Source organism: Colletotrichum aenigma (genome assembly GCF_013390185.1).
Source record: "Colletotrichum aenigma strain Cg56 chromosome Unknown KSG_Cg56_contig02, whole genome shotgun sequence".
Taxonomy (NCBI): Eukaryota; Fungi; Ascomycota; class Sordariomycetes; order Glomerellales; family Glomerellaceae; genus Colletotrichum; species Colletotrichum aenigma.
Genome location: NW_023500908.1, coordinates 4,580,402 through 4,599,028, shown reverse-complemented (window position 1 = coordinate 4,599,028; position 18,627 = coordinate 4,580,402). Strand labels below are relative to the sequence as shown.

General features: G+C 54.3%; 3 protein-coding genes across 3 annotated transcripts; all 3 read right to left on the bottom strand.

Moving 5' to 3' along the window:
- Positions 1–831: 831 nt before the first annotated feature.
- veA (Developmental and secondary metabolism regulator veA) lies at positions 832–2,531 on the bottom strand (the record flags this gene model as incomplete). Its single annotated transcript, XM_037318516.1, has 2 exons — positions 832–2,312; positions 2,378–2,531. The coding sequence occupies 2 exons, from the start codon at positions 2,529–2,531 to the stop codon at positions 832–834; spliced, it is 1,635 nt and encodes a 544-aa protein (XP_037183448.1).
- Positions 2,532–14,103: 11,572 nt separating this feature from the next.
- On the bottom strand, positions 14,104–14,700 carry CGCA056_v003258 (uncharacterized protein; the record flags this gene model as incomplete). Its single annotated transcript, XM_037318515.1, has 3 exons — positions 14,104–14,189; positions 14,296–14,377; positions 14,428–14,700. The coding sequence occupies 3 exons, from the start codon at positions 14,698–14,700 to the stop codon at positions 14,104–14,106; spliced, it is 441 nt and encodes a 146-aa protein (XP_037183449.1).
- Positions 14,701–15,797: 1,097 nt separating this feature from the next.
- FDD123 lies at positions 15,798–16,692 on the bottom strand (the record flags this gene model as incomplete). The annotated part of the gene is made up of 2 exons (XM_037318514.1): positions 15,798–16,508; positions 16,564–16,692. 2 exons carry the CDS (start codon positions 16,690–16,692, stop codon positions 15,798–15,800), a joined length of 840 nt encoding a protein of 279 aa, XP_037182980.1.
- Between the last annotated feature and the right edge of the window lie 1,935 nt (positions 16,693–18,627).

Sequence of the window (18,627 nt, the reverse complement as noted above, 5' to 3'; positions counted from 1 at the left end):
GTCTAGGAATCTACCTTACCTTAAGGTAAGGTGCCTTGGGTAGGGAACGGATAGGTAGATCGAATGAAAATCTACTTACGTCTGGTCCTGTCACGTCCAAGTCAGCCACGTCAAGCTTGACGTCCTTCCAGCGGCACCGCACGATCCGGAGACCAAGTGTCCTCACACACTGCAGAAGCACTGAACCATAGGCAGACGGGAAACACAATTCTCCCCATACTTCCTAACCTCACTGGCAATAGGTTCACATTGGAGATCGAGAGCATCAAGTTTCAAAAGATATTCCCTATTTCCCTATGTAGGATACCCAACTGTGACTGCTGCAGCATGTACATGCCGCGTGACAAAAAAGGATACAGTACCCCAAAACCCTTTGACAGAGGAAATCAGGCCAGCAGATGATACATTACAACCACATGTGTGTCCGCGTCTTCATTGCCCTAAGTCGTTTCTTTTTGTAATCCAATTTGAATCATGCCGCAAACCATTCCATATCAGCCAAAGCATTGTAAAAACACAAAAAGGAAATGAGGAAGGGGAGGTGATGCCAAGAGAACATCGCCAACGTGATGAGGGTTTTCGTGTAAGGATTTGGACACACAAATGAAAAGGTTTGTCGAAGACGCCGCGTCGAAGTCCCTGATATTTACAGTCGAAGAGTAAAAAAAATAAAAAGTTGAAAAATCCTTCCGAATGCCATGGGGTGCCGGAAAACGCCTCGAGTCTCAAAGTGCTCGCCCGCCCTTGGTGCCGATCATGCTGTACAAGCCAAAATTCCCGTCCGCATTAGTCGTAGTCAAAACACCGTTATTTGTATGCATCCGCCCTCATCTATTGCTCACTGTAGCTGCCATTCGGCTTGGTCACGGTTGTACCGCCAGCACGCTTGTAAGTCATGCTCTCGGCATCACGAGGGCCGTACATGGGTGCGCCGTGATGAGATTCGGACGGGCGCTGGCCGTCATACAGAGGGCGCTGGTAGTCCTGGAAGGTGTCCGAGTAGCCACGCTTGGAACCGGCGCGAGCCAGCTCCAAAGGAGGAGGCAAGTTGGGGCTGGCCTCGATGATGTCGCTCCCACGCAGCATGTGAGCTGGCAGAGGTGGGGCAGGCAGACTGGAAAGGGGAGGAAGGACCACAGAAGACCTGCTGTTGTCGGCCAATGGCGCCATACGCGGGTAAGAGTACGAGTCTCTGCGGGGGTCGGAGTCGCGTCGCATGTAATCGACGTCTCTGGGGACGTGGGTGGACGGAGACAGGGGCACCATCATGGAACCTCTTCTGTCGTACGAGCCATGGGGAGTCGGAGGCGGGTTGCTCGGGGCATATTGTGAGCTAGGTCTGCTAGAGTAGCTGTGGCTAGGGGCCTGGTGGTACGGCGAAGGCTGGTTGGAGTAGTAGGATGCCGTGGGAGAGAGCGGAGGGGGCTGAGCCATGGGCTGAGCGTGCTGGGGAGGGTACGGCGCGCTGGAAGACGAATCACCAAATCGGAGGTACGAGTTTGAAGCCGGGGCAGCACCAGCCACGTGTGGTGGAGGAGGGGGAGGCGGCGGCTGGAACGACTCCACGGCAGACGGTCTCCTTTCTGGCACCACAGGTGCAGGTGCCTGTGGGTACGCGGCGCGATGCTCGCTGCTGTTGCTCACTGATCTGGCGCGGTATGGATCTGCGTTGCTTCGTAGTTCTGGCGTTTGTGTCCTCCTGCTGTTTCTGTACTCGTCCTCTGGGTTGCTGTTCTCAAATTCGTTGCCCGCTGGCTTGCCTTCACGACGTCTCATGCGGACATCACGTCTGATACGGACACGACAGCCCTGTTCTGAGATAGTCTTGCTCAGGTGCGTGCTTTCAGTCAGTCTAGGGAACTTCTTGGCACTGTAAACGCTAAACGGGATGGATTTGACGGGCATTCTCCAGTTGAAGCAAGGCTGGTCGTCTTCGGCGGGATCGCTGTCATGATCCCGGTCTTCGGGGTTTTTAATCTCCTCATACAGGTGGAAAGCCAATACGTAGCGGCCCTCGTGGCGAACTGAGAGGTCTGGGAAGAGGAAATAACCAGCCTCGGAGGGGCGGTCCAGATAGGCCATGCCGGAGACAGGCATACCGGTCAAGACAGGAGTCTGGCTGCTGGTGGCAGCCGGCGTTTGGACTCGACCATGAGCAATTTGACGTGCCGGGGCAAGTTCAGCAAACAGAAAGAAGTTGCCGTTGTAGCCCATGGTAACATCCTTGGCATCCTCTCTGTTAGGAGTTGGGCCCTTGGCCACCTTCAACTGGACAACTGGAGGCGGGTCGACAGGGCGGCGATCGGCGGCAGCTGGTCAACAAGGTTAGCAGAGAATTCATGACAACCGAGAGGTCGAGATCGTCAAGGTGTCTTACACTTGGAACCGGAACCACAAGCGCGTGCGCGCTCGGGTTGTTGCAATACGTTCATTTCATAGAAGAAATAGCTTCCTCCGCGGGTGCGTCTCTCAACCAGGGAACGAGTTTCCGAGATGTCCTCGATGGACGTCGGTGGTGCGGCGAACATCATCGTGGCGGTTTATGGACTCCAAGTCGTCAAATGGTCGGTGCGAAGTTTGGTCGATGCGGCTGGGGGGAGTTGAAGCGATGTTCTCCGATACTGGCAGGACGTTAGGTTTTGTTTTCCAACCGATGGGGGCTGCAGCAGCCCAAACATTGGGAACGACGTGATGTGCTCATTTATAAGAATCCGCGCAGCTGGGAAACCCCGTAGAACGAAACGCAGCAGGGCGCCTGGGCTGCTTCCACCAGGCGGCAGGAGGCAACTCACTTTATAGATGGCGGCACGGTGCAGTGGCGGCGTTCCTATTCCGATCCTCCACTCTGTACTGATCCAGTCAAGCTCTTGTTGTTGTTGGGGTGATGTGTCGAGTTAAGGAACGGTGTCCAGACGAGGCGAAGGCGACGACTGCGTTGGAGCGGTTGTCGAGGATCGCAGACGACTCGGTGGTGGTTGAGCAAGAGAAGAAGGGGAACGGTGGGTGGGAGATGGGATATGAAGAGGGAGACGGATGGTGAGCGAGTGGGACGACAGGACAGAAAAGAGTGGGAAGCGAAGGAACGCAATTGGCTTTGAGGGGGGTGTCAGTCTCTGATGGCTGGGAACCGGGCTCGACCGGGTATGGGTAGTATGGCAGGACTGGGGACATGGGTGGAGGGGATGAAAACTGGGTCCAGTGGACAATGGATGGCCCCAGGACAGTGAGAGCTGCATCGTTCACTGTGGACTGGGGAGACACACACTGGACGTGCTGAGTGAGTGTGTACCATGGAAACCTGGGAGGAAGGCCAGGTATCCGTAGGTAGGGGTGGGGTTTGGCTAGGTTCGGCCTGGCCTGGGCTGGCATGACACTGGCGCACTGCCAAACTTGGTCTTGGAGTGAACCCAGACACCCAGAGTCCTCACATTTCCCGTCTCTCTGGCACACTGTGAATCTGGAAAAGTACCCCGATCGCCTCTGGTCTAGTGCAAACTCAAGGGGGGGGGGGGGGGGGGGGGGGGGGTGGGTGTGAAGAGGAAGAACAGAGCCAGCACCAGAACTCAGAAAGGGACCCAACGCCTCGGACTGGGGCCCAGCTGACTCGGCGGTAATTGGTAGGGACGAAATTTGACAATGATGGCGGCCGCTCCTGGCTCCGGGCTGCGCTGCGCTGCCTTGTTGCTCCTGCTCCTGCTCATGCTGCTGCTGCTGCTGCTGAACGACCTATGCGTAATTGTCTCCCTGTCGTTTTCTCTGGACCAAAGGTTGTGTGCGACAAACATTTTGGTGTATTGTCGCGGGACGCACAGCAAGGTAATGAGCGGCCTCCCCGCCCGACAGCCCATAAACCAAAAGTACATACCTGTCCTCGGTGGACTTCGTATCAAGCCAACTCAGCGTATCCGTCCCTACGTCGATATCGTTCGGTGGGCGGCGCCTCAAAAACTCCACATGCCATTGCGGCGTCACTGGCCATCGCTGTGAGGTGACGGAAGAGGACGACGCGGCAGGAATAGCTCTGCGTCCCCGTGGTGGATGAGGACGTGAATGGCCAGGGGGCAGAGTGCGAGCAAGCACGACTTCGTTAAGCGGCAGGGACCAGCAGCAGAGACTGAGCGTCGGGCAGGGGGCGGGGACACAGGAAAGAGGACCACACCGGTGACGGGATACTGTGGAATGGGTGGGAAGCGAGCCCCCCAGGACATCTGCAGACTGCGAGCATGCTGCGTACGAATACAGATGCTGCGGTACTTCCCACTCCTGCTCATCTCTCTGCAATCTGGCGCGTACCCAGTGTCCGCCATGTCGCGAACCGCGAGAGAGTGAGAGGGCGAGAGGTCTTCCACGTCTAACTGACGGCGATAAACGATGGGCGCACAAGGCAGCGGACGCTAGATCCAGAATCAGAAGCTCAGAAGCCCAGAACCTACACCTGCTAGTCCATAATTGTGCTGCACTTCGTCGTGCGCACATGGAACCGGCAAGCCAGACACAAGCTAGAGCTTTTAGCGCTGGCTGGCTCCCCCCATTCCCTTGTTGGCGGTTCGCTCGAAACCCGTGTCTACAGTTTGCCTGTCCAGTCCACTGTCCCAGTCATGTCCTGTCCAGTGAGCAACTGCGAATGCAAGAGGTGGAGATCGGTATCATGGGCCGACGCAATCGAGTTAGCAACAAGCCACCGTCCGTTCCAGCGCCAGCACTTCAGGAGCGAAACCCGTACGGGTAAAGAATCTGGAGCCGCGAAGAGCGTAGGGGAACCTTTGGAGCTTCTAACCAACGCCACGCCTGCCGCAATACCTTTGCGAGACCCAAGATATTTGGAAGGTTTAGCTGATTCTTGATTCCAGGCGACTTGAGCGATGATCACTGACCATCCTTTTCCAGCCGGGTGGTTCGTCCAGCGTGCGTACCGGGCAACTGTTGGCTGTGTCCCAGCTAAAAGGTCCTCGGGTGCTTTGGGGCTGCTCCTCCACTCCCCATGAAATTCCCTTTTGCCCGTGCGTGCTCACTGCCTGCTGCCCACTTTCCAGTGCGAACCCAAACCCAAACCCAAACGCACACGTACAAAGAGCCGGAGACTCGGGCTCATCGTTCCAAGTCCTGTTAGGCTGGTTTTGCTGGCACTGTGGTCCCGTCCTGCGAGCAGGCGGACTGAATCCGAGTCGTGCTGTTGTCCTGCAAGAATCGTGTGAACTTGCCTCAGACCATCTGCGTCGCGGCTACGGATACATGCTCCTGGAGCCAAGAGAGACGGGCAGGCCTCTCTGTCCATTCACCAGAACACTTCAGAATGAAGGCCTGCACAGAACCAAGCAGGCGAGGATAAAAAAAAAAAAAAAAAAAAAAGGAGAGACTCGTCCCTCACTGGACTGCTACCACCTGCGTACGCGGGCCCGGCTGTCGCCCGCCAAACCCGCCCATCCATCATCCGTTCAGCCAGCCAGCAAGCCCAGGGATCTCTCTCCTGTGACGCCCCCGTCCCTGCTGCTGCATCGCCATCTGCAGCCGCCTTCTGTTAGCTGCAGCTTGCGGTCCCCTCGATGCGCCTTTGGGTTCTTTGTGCGTGCTTCGTACCGCTCTCGGCCTTCGCGAGATGTGGCTCATCTCATTGACCCGGCCTATCACTCGTTATTCCCGATCCCACCCCTCTCCACTTCCACCTCGGAAGGGCCAATCCCGTCTCGTCGTCCGTCCCAGCCCTTTCGTCGCTCCCCTGTCCACACCACTATCCCGTGCCCCGGTCCATGCCCAGGACCTATCCAAGCCGGAAGTGCCCAGATGCCAGCATCTCCAGAACCGCTGCCAATGGGAGATGAGATTCTGGAGACGAGCCCTGCCCGTTGGGTTGCGTCCAAGTCACAGTGCGAAAGGCCGGCCCACATCCAAGGGTATGGGAAAAGATATGCTTGTTGCCTCTGATGGGTAGTGGGTGCCACACGGACACTTAGTCCAGTTGCCGCCTTATGTAAGATGGGTTGAGCCTACAGAATGCCTTCTGTGCTGATTCCCATCGTTCGAAATGCGACTGACCTGACGAGGGAGGTGGAAGAAAACGCCCGTCGTTGTGAGACATTCCGCACACATTGCGAGGCATCTGCTCGTGGACATGGAGACGTGCTTCAGCAGCATTGAGTCGGCTGGATTGTTCGACTTCCAAACCGTTCCACCCGTACTCTGGCTGCTGCAGACATTCGCCAGATGTCTGCTGTTTTCGATGTGCGTTCTTGATATGCAGCCCAGAGGGCGGCAATAAGAAAGCCGCTGCCATTGTTCGGTGCACGTGAACCGTCTCACCCAGTCGGCAAGTCACCCCTCGGTGCGGCTTCTACCATGCACTAAATTTATGTGCCGAGCCGTCGAGATGCAAGATCGGCGTGTCGAGAGGCTCAAGTCTGTGGTGGCCAGATCTCCTCACGGCCTCGTCGGTAGGAAACAAGCTCTTCTGATATGCGAGCGCCAAAATGAAATCAAGCACCTTCGTTCCTTGTCCATTCATCTCTGAGGAGAACGACAAGGCTAGGAGGATTTGCGTACAGCAGCATGGGCAACGATATGAAGGTCGGTTTTGGCCTGCTTGCCTGCCGCACCAACAAGAGACATCTGCTGGAACCTTGAAGAGGGGAAAGTCGAACCATGGTGCTCAAAACGGGCGTCCTGTAAAGTGCACCTGCAAGGCATCGGATGGCCTTGCCCTCAATTTTCTACTTTCCCCCCCTCGGTGGACAGCAGACCCGTACGACGGGGTCTGAAGAGCTGAAATCCCCTTGCTGCGGTAAGCAGTATCCGTCTCATCGGCACAGCCCGCAAAAAGGCCAAACCCCAGCATCCGGACGTCATATCTTCTCCTCTGCTTCAGATTAGGCTTGGCTCCGGTCTGAGTCGGCCAAAGTTTAGAAACAACATCTATCGGGGCCCAGAGAAACGCCGTAGCACCCGAGCAACCGTTCCCGGTCCTCATGCGAAGAGAAATGGGATTTTTCGTTCGCACTTGGAAACTAGAAACCTAGGACGACCGCCGACGTGGGTGTCGCGCCTCGTGTCCGTGACGCTCGTCATAGGGCACAGAATAGAGTTTCTGACGGATCTCAAGTTGTCGTGAATACCGATAACGCGTGACCTTGTTGGCTGTAGCGGGTAGCCACCCGAGCTTCTCGGCCGGGCGCCGCTTCTTGGTGTCCCTTTGATAGTGCTCTCTGGATTCCTCAAGGCTTGAAAAAACGCGATTAAGCCAACAAGGAGTGTCCGAAGAAGACTGAATCAGTGACGCTCCTGGGCGAGGATGATTCCGAGTGATCAGCATCTACCGAATCCCCTAGACCCCACACAGGAGATTTATTTATATTGGTATTGGCCGGGCTAAGAGGTCAAAATGAGAATGGTCCAGTGTCAGGGTCAGGGCAGACCGGGGGCTGTGGGGGACGGGCAGAGGGGAATGAGGGACGATTTGAGCCAACGTACCAGGACAAGTACTCCGTGCCAGATGGGGTTTTGAACGGACAAGTTTGTACGGCCGTGGATCTGTGAGCGTCGCGGGCTGGCGGGTAGCACTCGTAAGGTTGAGAGTCTCGACCACGCTCGGAGGAAAAAGAAAAGGGGTGGGGTTGATCGTTTCCCATGTTGAATGCTGGAGGAAATGGAGCCAAGGCTCGATGAATGTTGCGGTGTTTTGAAGCGTCGTCGTTGCACAATTGATACCCAGGCTGGATTGGCAATGCAAATGCTTGCCAACGAATCACACACAATCCGGGCTGGGGTTGACTGGACCTGACGAGCACACGATTTGGCTTGTCTGCCCTGGTACTCTGCATTATCGTGTGCCTCTGACTGTGTCGTCTCAATGCATCCGTACCATCAATTCCGCGCCGCGATGTCGTAGCAGTGCGGAGACGAGTGGATATGTCGGGACCGAACGTTTAAGTTGCCAAGGCCCTGGAAGAGATTCATCCCGTCTTTTCTCTCTCTCTCTCTCTCTCTCTCGGGCTTCGACCGGGCGGCGCTTTGGAGATGGAATGCCAATGCAATGTGCTGCAGCCGCGAATCCTAGGTGCCATTCCAGACGTGTGATCTTATGACGGGTGTGAGAGAAGCGTGACAGAAGGAGGAGAGAAGAGAGACAGCCACAGCGTATCCGTAAGGTATTGTTGGCAGCCTCGTGCTTAGGGCGTGGAGGCAGGGAAGTGCAGGCGGCGGGAGGGAGCTAGCGCGGATTGTGAGGGAAACGTCTCGTCGGGATCTGAGTGAGATGAAAGCAGCTGGCATCAGATCCCGAGTCTGGGTGTGTTTGCCACTTCCAGCATGCGTACGGTACGGATACCGCAGACATGGATGAACGGCGGCGCTTTGTCCACTGTGTCGAGGAGGGGAGACTGGACTGAGAGGAGCCTGACTACAGACTCCAGACTCCAGGACCGCAGCTCCGGGTGTGCTGAGTGAGAAAATGGGACGAGGTGAGTGGTCAGAGTGTGTGAGGAGGTGTCTTGGATTCGTTATGCAATCCATAGCATCGGGTAACTGCCATCTCAAAGGGACGGAGGAGGTGATGACATGCTATTGGCAGCCCGGCCTGTCGCAGGTGTGGTGCTGACGTTTGAGCGTGGCCTTGTCCGCCTATCATAGTAAAAAAATCCCCCAAAGCAGTGCCTTCTCCGTCAGCCTCCCCACTCTCTTGCACCCAACGTGAACGAGAACCGTCCCAAGTCCCAACACAGGCAACGCCAGCGGGCAGCGCAGCGGGCAAGCGGCCCAGCGACCCAGCGACGAAGCAGTGGTCAAGGGCCTTGCCATGGGCCTGGGTGCCTTGCCCTGTCGAGGGAGCTGCAAACTCCCTGAATTCGGGGGGAGTTTAGTCGCTGCAATGCCCCAGTTGGCAATGAATGGGTGGCCAGTGGAGTTTGGTGGAGCACAGCGGATTCTGGGAACTGGAGCTGGACGGGAGACATAAAGACGGAACGGATGCGCTACGGGAATCGTCGCTCACCCGGCGGCCTGAGCGTCCCAAGCCAACCGACGCGGAACAGGAAGTGAACTGCTGCCCTGAGATGGAAACCGGGCAGTGAACACCAAAAGGTGGGTTCATTTTGCCTTATGTAAGGCGGGTTACTCCAAAGGAGCACGACCTCCCGTCTGGGACTTCGCGCCTTCGCCTTTTGTCCCCATTGGCCCTTGAGGGGGAGGAGAGGGGGAGGAGAGATGAGGAAGCCGCCATCCATATCCATCACACTGTGACTGCCCTGGACCTTGACACCCGACGGGATTGCTCGGGCGGTCCCCACTTCCAACTGCCCCCACCTGCCAGAACCTGCCCTGTCCTCGCACGTTCGTCTACCCGCCCAATCAGCCTCTCCTGCTCGTTCGGTTCAGACCAGACCAGAGAGCCTTGCGTTGCGGCCCTTGCCAGTGCCTGCCGGCTAAACAGTATCGACACTGTACCTGCATCCCCCCTGCTTCCTGCCTTGCAACCCATCCTCCCTCACGAACCCACTCCAGAAGCAACTTCGACCCGCATTTTGCTTAAGCGAGCAAAACGTGAATCCACCTCATGATCTGATTCCACCGTGCCTCCTCACTGACGCATCCGGTGCCCATCACGGCCGCCCCCAAAATCAAACTCTAATGGACGACGTGTCTATGAATATGTAAAAGAGGCGCCTTCGTATTCATCCTCTCGAACCATCGTGATATCATCCGATGCCTTCGCTAACGCGACGCTCCTGATGAGGGGTCTCCAATATCCAATATCCAGAGTGAAGAGAGAACTTACTACGCAGTAGAGGGATCACTAACCGTCGAAGCGATGCGAATCCGTACAGTTCTTGCTTCATCCCCCAAGCACCCACGGTGCGATTCATTACCGACCAAACCTGTCAAAGAAGGCATGGACAGGGACGCCACGCGAAGCTAGAGATCCGCACCTCGCCCCGTTGCGAGATGACTGACTGCGCCAAGTATCAAATCCGACGGAAAGGTTTACCCTCTACTGTACAGATACCTAAGCCGCCGGCATGGGAAAACGCCTCTCGAGAGACACACTCTCTCGTTTTCATCACGCACTCCTGCGGCACAGGCGGCGAGAGCCCATGCTTGTTGTGGCAATGTTTGCCTGTCTGGCTGTAAATAATTCACCCGCATACTTCGGTTCTGCTCATGGCAAAGTGAGCCACCGCCGCCCGCAATTCGACAAGATGCCAATGATCGGCCGTGATCACAGACTCATCCAGAAGGCCACGGGGAACCTTTTTACCACGAGTGATTGTTCCGTTTGCCCACATCGAGCCTGGTCCAGGTTCTTTCTCTCAATAGTGCTGCAACGTACTGTGGGCAAAGTAGCAATCAGCCCTCACTCTGTGAGACACGGCACGCAAGGGAAGAGAAACTCATCGCCAAAGAGCAAATGTCAAGTCTGCCAGCTGGGTACACCTTCGAAATCCGCCAGGGACATACCAATCGAAAGCCATCTCGCATGTCAGCCACACCATCTCGATTTGCCATCCTCTCTTACCGCCCCCATCGGCTGGTCCAACTCGCCAGTGGACTGCCGCTGCTGCCATGCAACGCGACACATAATGGAAGTGTAAAGGGTAAGGAAGCTGCTGTCGATGTTCACTGGTGGTAGTGAGGCTGTGAACTGGCTGAATGGTTGACTGTATGGTTGGTTGGTCCCTTGGTTGGTCGCGTCCACTGCTGTCTACCGTTGGACGACATGTCCCAGATCACCCATTCCCATCCAACCATCTCGTATTCCCCTATACCTTGTCGCGGCGTGCGTTGACCGTCCTGCCTCATCGAAGCTTCAAGACGTTTGGTCGCCGGTCGCACGACATGAGGAAAACCCACCCCGGTCGGAGAGCTCCTACGCAGAAAGGGCAAACAAGTAGAAAAATGAGCTAGGTGAGATGTGATGCCTGCCGTCATCAACCACACCGGATCTCTATCCGCGTCCTGCACGTGTTAATCGTCAGCCATGCAAGCTGGGAGCCACCATGCGCATGCAACAGCGCTTGCACTTGCAGCCTTTCATCTCTGCTGCTCTATCTTTCTCTCACACATACACACACAGGCCCCGTCTCGTCTGTCTTCTTTCTACAACGGTTGAGGCTGAAGCATTCCTTGATATCTCCACGCCGAGAATCAACGGGGGCGCAGACGTCGAGACACACGTACCGCCGCCCCTACATGGGAAGGGATGACTTGACCTTTGCCCTCCGCCATCACAGGCATAGGCATGCAACGCCATGTCGAGAAAGAGAAGCTGCACGAACCCGTGCCTTTAAACAAGGGTTCCCCGAGCAGAGCCGGGCCTTCCCATCCCACGATTGCCCAGTCGTTCCTTAACCCACCAAGCCTCATGAAACCTCCATGGCCCCCCAAAGGAATTCTCAGCTCAACTATCCTCGCCGGCGCCCTCCTCACTGGGTCATCCACACACGCACACACACACACATACACATATACATACAAACAAGGATCCGAAGCTGTGGTGCAGAGAAACCAGAAACATGTCCGGCGCACATACCTCTGTCAGGACAAGACACCATCAATGACATATTCTCTTCAGCTTTTTCCTCCTGCGGGCCTAATTCGGGCGCGCTGCATATAACACCACCATACGCCTTCAAATGCCGAAGCTGGGGAGAGGGAGGGGACGAGGGTTCACGCCTTCCTGTTGTCTTGGAATCATTCGTTTTTGCCGGGTAGTAGCAGGCGCGGGCAATGGTTCCACGAGAGGGCAAAGACAGTCCAAGTCCAGAGCCAGAACGGCATCATGGTTCCCTATCCTCGTTATTCTATACGTTCGAGATCGCTGTGATACCTGCTGGTGCCGGAGCGCTTCTTCAACCACCTCTACCAGCCTTTATTTTTCTCCTCTCGGCACCGTGTGACGTGATCTTTCACAAATGCCTCCCTTCACCCCAAGATGCTACTTGCTTACAAACCGTTCTCCTCTCGTCAGGGTTCTCTTGTTCGCGCCAGTAACAGAAATCGGTTGACGCGAAAGAGCGAAGGCGTGTGAGTGAGTGGGTTGGGTCGGGTGTGTGTGTGTGTGTGTGTGTGTCCCCCGTCTCGACCTATTTACCCCCATCCCATAATTCAAAACCTAAAACGGCCCTCTTTGCAAAAAAAAACATCTCATCCCAGACACCCGTCGCGTTTCTCCATGTTTTAGCCCGCCCGGTGACACCAAACGAACTTGTCGCAATTACTCGTTCATGGCTTTCGAAAGAGGGATCCAGGGGGTTTCTCTGTTAGCCTTCTCGCAGTGTATGTGTGTACGTATTATCGGCGACACTGCATGAATTCCTGTACTGTGCCAACACATGAGACTCTCTTATTCTCACACTCTCTACCTGCAGTCCTGCCCCGGGTCTGCGGCTGCGGGCTCTAAATTGTCTTTTTCTTGATCTTCTATCTTGAGGGAAACTCTGTACCTTATTCCCGTAACCTGTGTTGCAGTATCTGTACGCCAGTATGTGTCCTCGACTAGACTTGCCGCCGAGAATCAGAAAACCGAAAAAGAGTTCGCCGAGACAGAAACACGCAAAATCTCATTTTCTTTTCTTGGGGTTTCTGCTCCTAGACGTGAGCCAGTTGTGCTTATCCTATACATGTGCGATGCGGCATGCGCCATGGTCTGTTCATTTTTTGATACTGCAGTATAACTCAGCGCGTGGCGCGACGGTCATGTGGCACAGGAATAACATACGAACATTCCTCCCTGCAGCTCGCGGAAGACAGGAAGAAGGATTTAGGGGCTGAAAACAATCTTAGTCCCGGAGACATATTGGCCACGTGGTGAGGATTGAAGGATTGAAGGAGGACGAGAATGAGGCTTGCCGCCAACGACCAGGTTGCGGTTTTGAGAAGCTGTCCCCGGATTCATCGGATCGGTCAGAAAATAGAGACAGACTGCCTTTCGTACGAGCATTGCAGCATCTCGATTTGTGACTGCAGCAGGTCATGTATTGGATTTTTCTTTTTCGTGAACGTGACGCATGTCTTGGTGATGTTTGGGCCACCTCGGTGTTTGCTTCTAGCTGCTTCTCGCTACTGCATGTCTTGCTTCGAGAGGCGGGTCCTCGGGGAGTTTGACGTTCCCGTTGATTCTGGCGGCGGGCAGCAACGGGATATGGACAGGTGTCCGGCGTTTGGGTTTCTGTATGTTGGCTTGGTATATCCTCATTGTCGATCATTGATTGTTTCTCTGATAAAGGGGGAAGGTTTGATTTGCTCTCTCGCGGAGTTCCGCTGCGATATATTTGCTTCTTCCGTGTGCGTTTCGTCAATGCGCTCGTTCAATGAAGTTGGGAGTGTAGAGGTTTTATTGCTTTTCGGCCCCGTAGGCTGGTTCTACCCAATATCTTCCTGTGTCAGGAAGGCTTGTTATTTGGCGCCCTTGGGGCATCTTGTGACATTCAGAGGACAGACAGTCTCCATTTCATGATGTGCGTTGACATTGCCGAAGCCGAGTGACGACCCCAAGGTGTGACGCCAAGGACCGTAGATCAGCAGCAGGACGAGTTGTCAAAAGCACTCAGATGAAATTATAAGTGAGTCTCAAGTCTCATGTGTGGTGCCTCATGACATTGTAATTCGCGCAATTCAGGGCTTAAGGATACCAGAGGCAGTCAGGGTGATGAAGCCACCAGATATAGTTCATTCCTCGTGACTTTGGGGTCGATATCTTACATGTTATCTTCATTTGGGAGCATGTTTATGACAAGGGAATCTTGTTCATGTAACTTCGAGAGTGTGAGATGTTCGGCTCATCGCACCACTCGTGTAGTTTCGTTCCTGAATATCGAGCCAGGATTTCATGGTATCTGCCCCCAGCGAGGCAGATTTCAACCGAACGAACGCTCAGTTGTATCTTCCGGCCATCGATGTTGAGCAGGATCTCACGTGTGGATAGTGGTCTCATTTCTTATAGGATAAATAGCAATTGTTGGTCAGGCACACGTATGTGAAATTTGTTTCATAAGACAAGATACTGCAGAGCGGCCAATAGAGCTGTAATTATGACCAAATACTTGTTTGCAATGACTCCTTCGAGAGTCCTTCAGGTATTGAACAAGTTTCCTTTTTGAAAATTTTCGTCTAAAGCTCTCAATCGTCATCGGGGTTGGGCGCTGAGGTCTGACCAGACTCGCTGTCATCTAAAGGCTGAACATTATGCGACTGAAGTCGAACGACTGAATGCAGTTAGCCAACAAGTCTCCAAAAGGGTATACCTCGTTCCGTCTCAACCCTATCATGGCAGATGAGACCTAGAAACGGGAGCATATCGTACGCACTTACCCTTCCTAGCACACTCACAAGCCTGCCCCTCGGTGAGTGAATTTTGATGTACCAGGGCCGTGGTTCCTTCAAAGAAAAGTTGCTTTCCAAATCATCAGCAATTGGACCCGGATGACTCAGGCCGTAACTTACATAGACAAATGTTTCCATCTTCTCCAGCTCTAGTTCGAATCGTCGGACGGTGGCCTCGTCGACGCTGCTGTTTTTGAGCTGTGTGATGAAGGCGGCCAGCTTCTGGGCATCGCCCTGGCTATAACGCGTCACATTACGAATGCTGTCGAGTACGACCTGTTTAGCGTGGATGTTGTCTCGCAAGTCGTGGAGGCATGTGCTGATTTGATCCTGGTCAAGTTCCCGGGAGGGATATCTCGGGCGGGCGATTCGGATAGGGCAGTAGCCGTGCATGATGACTCTCTGTGTGTTGACTAGGAGGCTACGTGAGTTGTTCTGGAGATCTGTTGGTGACTACTGATGCGAGAGATCCCCTATATACCGAAAGGTCCAAGGAAGAGGGTTTGTCTCCGGGGTCTTTGGAGAAAGAGACAGATGAGGCTCCGCTGCCCTGGTCGTCCTTACGATATTGCTTCTTTGTTTAGGGCTATCTTTTTATAAGCCGCGACTCTCGAAGTTGAGGTTCTTTGGCAGCGAGGACATCACCATCGACCTTTGATGAAACAAGGCAAAGGGTTGTCACTTGTCAATTTGACAACAATTTCATTCGAAACATGAAGTAGATGAACTACTGTCAAACTCAGGGTTTACAGTTTCATCCGAGGGACCTTAACAACCCTAGAGTGCAACCGGGAAGTCCCAGGAGCTGCTTGGTTCTCCATTTACCTTGACATGGCCAAAAGTTCTGCTTCCTGAGACTCTTTGCTGTGGATTCGTCGCATTGCGATTGCGATACAGCAACAACGAGAACTGAACAATCAGAAACAATGAAAGCTTTGAATCAAAAAAGACCACCATCATACAAAGACAAGAATATGGAAGGTGACGGCATTATAGACACAAGGAGCACAATCAACCAGATGCTTGTATAATACAACCAGCGCTACAAAGAGTCCACGTGAATACAATATTCATTTGAATACAAAGGACTACCATTTCCAATGAGAACGCCTGATTTTCCTGTGCCTGAGCGGCTATATTTCCTGTGCACTTGATTACTCCTACCGAAAGCGATAGTAGCGACAGCGACGATGAGGACGGGGACGAGGATAAGGACGACTATAACGATAACGACGATAACAGAAGCGACGACGACGATACTCCGCCCAGTCTATGCGCCTGTCCGCACAGTCAACTCCTATCTCAAAAGAGTGTGCTCCCTTCTTCTTATGGAAATTTACGTTTTCGACCGTGCAGCATCGGAGCGTCGAAATACTCGTGTCGTCCATGGCGACTTGATGCCACATGCGTCGGGGACTCCTTGATATGACTGGGCTCATCCTCGTCATTTGACACCGACGAGCCCCCACATCGGAAAATCCATATGTCACTTAGACAGCAGCCGTAGCGGAAGGTGCCGTCGGGGCGGCAGCGGCAGACTTCTCAGGGAAGTGTCCTCCCTGAGGAACGCGGCCGTACTGAGTAAAGTAGAGGTTCAAGGCGTTGTAGTCCCACTTCCTGGACAGCATGAGGAAGAGCACGGAGCCGAAGGGGATCATGAAAACGTCCAAGATGCCGAAGAAGATGAAGTGAGGGGTGACGCCAATCTTGTTGCCGCCCTCAGAGACACCAAAGGCGATGGGGTAGAGCAGCCACAGGAGGTTGAAGTAGCCGGCGAGAATGAGGTAGTCGCCCGTAGTACCGACGCGCTTGGCGCCGACGATGCCCTCGGTGAAGGTCGAGGCGGCCATGGCGAGATAGGCGATGGTGCCGAAGACGAAGAAACCCCACTTGTAGACGGAGGGCGTATAGGCGGAAACGAGGTAGCTGATGACCCAGACCCAGGAGAGGAAGACTTGCCAGGCGATGGTGGCCCAGGAAGAGTTGGATACAAGTCCGAGGAGAATGTTGACGATGGGGAAAGAGACGACCCAGCTGATGTACTTGTTGAAGAAGATTTGGCGATCCGAGACGAGTGACCATCCCAGGTCGGAGGCATTCGAGAAGTAGGTGATTGCACCGACGAGCAGGGCGATGTTGAGGAGATAGTGAAAGATCTTCTCACCGCTTCTAGGCTTGAAGGATAGTGCGAAGACGCCGAGCTGCGGTCATGTTAATGGGTTGTTGAGGTTTGCAGCTTCATGTTGGCCGACTTACGAAGACGAAGGAGTAGATGGCCACGCAGGCCCAGAGCCAGTTTGAACCGTTTACACTGAGACGCTGCTCGACCGCAGGCGGCGGATTGATGTCGAGAGCCTCGTTTACGCGCTTTAGGAGAACACCCATGGCTGCTTGCGGTGGTAATTCTGCAGACAGCGTCTAGATTGAGCGGGATGAGAGAAGAACGATTTATGTTGCTGTAAGATCCGAATGAGATTGATTCTCGCGGTGCTTGATGATGTTGTGATGAAACAGAACAATGTGCGAAAGGCGGGAGAGGCGGGATGGTCTTATACTTTTCGTCGTGCAAAACTTCTCCCATCCTACAGGCACTGAAGTCACCATGAGATTCCAGAACATGAAGCTCACATCACTCCTGCAAGTTCACCGTCACATCAAACTCCGAGCCCGCCGACATATGCCTCCACCTGAAAAAAAACCTACGATTCGAGGCCGAACTACAAGATCCCCCGTCCAATGATCTAGGCGAGCAGCACAGGTCAAGGCCTCCCAGACGGATGAGACGGGCGGAAGCTAGGTGAACCATAGAAGGTTCCGTTACCGTCAGAAACCTGAGAAAGTCAGAAGACCTTCTGACTAAAGTCAGCCAAGGTCGGGGTCTGGATGCAACGGTCCTGCACGAGAAGAAGACGAAGTGGGCCATTATGGGTTCCAACGAGAGGTCCGCTTCCAGGGCTGCCGGGGAGCGACCCTGGACCAGAGTCGTAGCTTGTTTAACGTTGTTCCAATCCAGTGCGTCCAGGTGTGAAGGTGCCGTGGGGAGGTGCGATGAGTCGATGATGGGACCAGAAGTGACAAGGGGTTTTGTGAGCGCCAGAGCCGCTTGCACCGGAGATATCCCGGTACTCACCTGCGGGAGTGCCTGACCATGACACCGAGAAGGGTGATGGCAGGGGTCAGGCAGTCAGGCCAGGCAAATTGTATCGTTACTTCATCTCGCCCTTACGCAGTACACAGCAAAGGTCTCAATTCTTAGATGAAAGGCGTGGCCATAATCGAAAGCTAGTATTGAACGGTAGTTGTCGCAGAGGTATGGCACGCCGGCTCTCGAGTACAAGCGCACCTTGGAACTTCATGACATGTAGGGGTCCTTGGATTGTCAATCAGTCTTCAGACTACTTGCTTGGTAACTTGAGTTTTGAAGCCGACAGGAGGACTACCTTAGTGTGTACCGTAGTAGTCATATTGCTTCGAAGTGTGGGGGAGGAAACCAAATGCCGACCTATGGAGGTGAATGCACAGACGCACCGTTCGCCATTTGCTACCCAAGACAAAAGAGACGACCCTTGTCGCTACTCGGGAGTGACCTGATGATCTTGACAACAGAAAGTGAGGGAAACCTTGCGATGGGAAAAACTGCAGAATGGCGCTTCCCGAGACTCAATCATTTCCCGCATGGTTCGGCATTGGTGGGAGGTGCCGCTACTGGAAAGATTGATAATCCTAGAGGACAAATGAGAAAGATTTTCCAAGAGGAAGCTATGACACCGTTTTGATGCCAACCTGCATGCCAATCGCACGTGGTGCTCGGTATCCAAAGGATGACCCGCTCCGGGATCCCCGGCCGGCCTCAGCCGGCGGACGTTCGGGACTATCGGAACTAGCCCACGTCCTCTTTGTCCGATGACTAAAGGGTGCATTTTCTAGACTCATACTATTCATTGCCTTCGGTCGGTGAACCAGCGGCGTCTGCCTTCAGCTGAGACGAGGCTTCAAAGTTGAATTCTATGGTGGGGGGTCGACGTTGCCTTCCACCATCTCACCTCGCGAAACTCGTCCCACCACTGCCACCCACCAATGGTCTCCCATTCCCCTCTGGCCTGGACACTGATTGTTTAATTGCCTTGTAACATGCGACCTCGAGCTCAGAGCCCTTGAGTCAACACATAAAAGTTTCAAGATGATAGTGGGGTATCAACGAACCCAAGAGAGTCTGTCAGATGAAGGTATCGCGGCGTACCTTCGAGCCAAACCATCTCGGCCTCGCGCGCTTATTCGTTTCTTGTAACCGGGTAGCACACGGGAAGCTACACCACCAAG